Raw genomic sequence first — 4,246 nt, 5'->3', positions numbered from 1 at the left:
TCTGCTCAGTTCCCTTCCGACCCTACTAACTATGAAACTATAATCTGGAATACTTAATCACTTCCAAATCCATACACATTTACAGTGTAAACCTCTACCTGTCCAGAGTTGCTTATAGACTTTGTATACATTCATGGTTAAGGAGCCAAAGATGTTTTATTTTTAATAATACAATAACTGTATATTGTAGAAGTATGCTTTGCAACTGCAATAACTGAGTCATTATTGATGCACCAGAAGGCTCATCTGGAAATTACAGACAAATGAATAAAAATATCCTGAAAATTACGTAATTAGAATCTGATTTTAAAAAGTTAAAGTGCCTCAAATGCAGAATTTCACCTGCACCAGAAAGATTTCATTAAAAAAATTCAGACCTTCATTTTAGAGTACCACAACAGGGCTGACAAAATACCTGCTATAAGACAGATCTAATACCAGGATTTATAATCTGCGTAATACAATGCAAGAATAGCATAATGTACTGCACTTGTCAGCATTCTCAAGAAAATTCTTGTGTCCAAAAGATTTTAAATATTCAGCTATAATTCAAAACCACATCCTGTTTTAGGGTAAAAAAACATCCCAAGAACAAAAACAAAAAAGCCCACTAAAATACTAGAGAATGATATTTCTGGAATTCTTTAAGTAACTTCTTTTTTTGCTTGACAGGAATAGTCATATTGTTGTCCATCTCTCGAATCAGGGCCACGAGATGTTGAGTTGTTTGTTGCTTTTGGTCCTCAAATTCTTTGAGAGTCAAATGTTGACAAAATGTGAAACCTTAATAGAAATAAATAAGTTGGGATTATGTTAACATTACACATATACCATTTTTATAATAGTAGTGTTCCAACTGCAGATCTGATCAACATATTTACACTGAAAAGCCATCTTATATTTGCAATGAATTATAATAATGTACTTTTCTGCAAGGAACAGCCCCGAGTTCATCACCAAGAGGAGTGCTAGCAGCAGCTTGGACGCTTGAGCAATGTAAGGTTTAGTGACGTTCAACTCCTTTGCTAAAAAGGTAACAATGATATAAAACTTTGCCCCATTTTCCTAGTTCAGGAGTTGGCAACATACAGCCCCTGAAGCCACCAGATCCAGAAAGCTATGCCTCTGCTTGTGCCCATGTTGGTGCCAGGAAATGAGGAGCTGCAGCTGCATCACTGCCACTTCTCCATGCCTCTTCGTCCCCAGCTAAAGCACAGGCACTGTTTCCAGCTGGTGCAGAACTGAGTCAGGGCTGGGCCGCTTCCAGCTGCACTCACGCTGCACCCAGAAGGGGGGGCAGGGAGAAGCAGCTGCAGTGCTGACAGCTTCCAGCTGCTTGGCTCCACTGCAGCTTCCCACCAACTATAAGCTCTGCTCACATTCCCAGCAGGGTTGTGGGGGGCTAGGAAGAAACGATGGGTTTCTCCCCAGCAGTGTGGGTGCAGTTCCCAGCTGCCCAGCTCCTTTCCAGCTAGAAGCTGTACTTGTGCCATAGCTGGGGAGTGGGAAAAGCAGCACTGCTGCAGCTCCCAGTGATTTGATCCCACTACAGGTGCAGGCAAAGCCCCCTCACTGAGGATGCATCACTGAAACCACTGGGCTTGTGCTGGGCTGGAGATGGATTGTTGCAGTCTGCGGAAGGATGCTAGACCCTGTCCCAGTCTACTTCTCTGCAGTGTTTGTATATTTAATATTCCTAATGCCCTAGATTTTTCAATTTAAAAAAATGCAAGGAAAGAATAGGCAAGGGAAGCAGCTGAAGTGTCAGATGACAGAAATAGCACAGTAGTTGACGGCCAGGTTTAGACAGTCTGGAGGAGGACATTTTTAGCAGCAGAGCCAGATGGAACGTTCGAAAGTATTCAAGGAATTAGCTGAAACCGTTTGTATATTCCCAAACACCAATTAAAAACTATTAACTATATTCTGGGCCAGGGGCAACGTGCCCCACCAGCTGTACCAGTAGGGCCAAACACCACACACCAGCTGCACTAGCAAGGACCATGGGCCGCCCAGGTTGTTTGCCCATGTACATGCAAGTAGACATCCCCCTACCCTTACCCCTGATCCTCCTGGCTGCACCCTGCATGGGGTAGCATCCCACTTCACCTTCAGCTCTTTGTCAGTTCTCATGTGGCACCAAGCCACGTGGGGGCTCCAGGCTGCCAGCTCCCCTAGAACTGTGTAGGAATTCAGCAAAAGCCAGGGGAGAGAGAGGGATCCCTGAGACTGACTGCTGCTGCAGCTAGAGCAATAGGGGCTGCAACAACCAGGAGGGAGCCTGGGAACCTCATGGAGCCCATAGACCACCATGTGGACAGCCCTGTTCTAGCTAAAGCTATACTTAGAAGTTAAGTCTTTGTTTCCTGCTTGTAATAAAAATAGAAGTGACTGTGTTCTGGCAAGCATAACTGTCAACTGGTTTGCAAACATTTACCAGTGCCTAAGAGCTAAAACCCACTAAGCACCATTTTTATATGCCATATTTACTCGCATACTACACACATTTCCCCCCTCTGCCCCAAATCAGCCCTCCAAAACTGGAGTGCATGTCTTAAGTGTGAAAGTTTATTTTCTGTGCTGGAGAGGAATGGAAGCATGGAGACAATGTAAAATGGTTGCCATACTTACCCCCTGCGAGCAACAGGGAGCAGGAGTTTAGCCTTCAGTGTCAGACCTAGTGTTAACACATTTATAGCCACTGTGGAACAGGCAGTAGCTTTTGGCTGTAACCAGTAGATACAAAAAGGTTAACACTTTATCTTTTGCATGAGCAGCACTGGTCTGGATTCAGCCATGCTGTCAAGATCTCCTGCAATAACAATACAGCAATGTTTTTGTTTTTTTTGTTTTTGGGGGGGGGGAGTGAGGGAGACAGGATACATACACACACATGTTCTTTCTTTCATATGTGTATGTATACACACAATGTATATGTATATTTGAAGTTTGATGGTCCTGGGCTAGAACACAGTTAACTGTTTTAATCAGTGTTTGTGAATGTAAGTGTTTTCAGCTAATACCTTTAATACTTCAGAACACTGAAAAAGAACAATCAAATAAAAGATATCATCCACAAAAATCCTGGACTCTGGGAAAGCTTGAGAAATTTTAGTGTGGCCCCAGTCTCCATTTCATTCTGTTCCTTGTGTGAAGTGGGTACAGAATTTGGTGCATTAACTACTTGGATACATCTGTACCACATTTCTACTGCTCTCTGGGTATAAACAGACATCCTGCCACAGATGATCCATTTCACTGGGTGAAACACACTCCACTCATCATCTCATAGGATCAGCCCCTAACCTACATGGGACAGCAGGCAACATGTTCTCTGCTTACGAAGATGCACTTTGGAGATTGTCTGAGGCACATCTCTGAAAGAGGGGAAAGCTAGGCAGGTGTTCCTAGGACTTGAAGGCCCTAATCTTGCGTGGGAATTCCCAGGGAGCACAGAACTGGGCCCCTAAAGCCACGGGAGTGCCTGCCCAGGGTGCTCTTGTGCCATAAAGCAAACAGACACCCACAACAGTAAAGTGACAGAAATTATGACCATCCTTTGTCACCGCCACATATTTTGGCCATTTATGGCATGACAAGAGGCATGGAGATCTTGTTTGTGTTTCCATTGTGCTGGTGTAAGAATTTTTGTGGCAGCACGAAGGTGATATGTTTCTACCCTCAGAGCACATCCCACACACCCACTCCCTCTAAACACATCAGATCCATGTGTTTAATAGTGAAGCTGCTCTGCAGATATGCAAAAGGAAGCAGGTGGGCAGGGCATGGTCAAGAGCATTCCTGCCAGACAGTGCCTAGGATGCAATTCATATATCCCCCTTCATGTCCTATTACCAGTATAAGCACAGCAAATGGATGAAGCAGCAAGACAGAAGTTTCACTATAATCTAACATGCACGTTACCAGCTCATTTGCATGTAACTGCTTGTTTAAAATGGATATTAGGATTTCCTACCTGAATTGGTATCTGGATCTTGTCCTTCCAGCAGGCTTTTAAATTTCTTGCTAGTAAGTTCCAAAAGAGTTAAGGGGGTCTGTATAACAGAATTTTCAGCTATAAGTTTAGGTTTAAAAAATGTAAATAACAAAGAACTAACATTTAAGTAGTTTACTACATGATATACATACTCACAAGAACAGGCCAAAAAGCTTAAAGCTAGAGTTAAGCTGGTGCATGTAAATAAGCTTTCAGTAAAGTTTTCTTATATTAGTTCAGGAAGTGAAA

At 43.1% G+C, this 4,246-nt stretch overlaps 1 protein-coding gene across 2 annotated transcripts in view; it reads right to left on the bottom strand.

Moving 5' to 3' along the window:
- Nucleotides 1-141: 141 nt before the first annotated feature.
- DEPDC4 (DEP domain containing 4) overlaps nt 142-4,246 on the bottom strand; it is a 22,666-nt gene continuing 18,561 nt past the window's right edge. Inside the window, exons 8-9 of one of the 2 annotated variants that reach the window (XM_019515005.1) lie at nt 3,977-4,055; nt 142-783 (exon numbers count right to left, since the gene is read on the bottom strand). In XM_019515005.1, coding sequence (XP_019370550.1) covers nt 611-783; nt 3,977-4,055 — 252 coding nt within the window. In that variant the 3' untranslated portion in view covers nt 142-610. The remainder of the gene's footprint in view (nt 784-3,976; nt 4,056-4,246) is intronic. The other variant, XM_019515006.1, reaches the window with a different exon arrangement.

Source organism: Gavialis gangeticus, unplaced genomic scaffold (assembly GCF_001723915.1).
Source record: "Gavialis gangeticus isolate Ggan-Ray unplaced genomic scaffold, GavGan_comp1, whole genome shotgun sequence".
Lineage (NCBI taxonomy): Eukaryota > Metazoa > Chordata > Crocodylia > Gavialidae > Gavialis > Gavialis gangeticus.
This window is presented reverse-complemented; position numbering and strand designations above follow the sequence as displayed.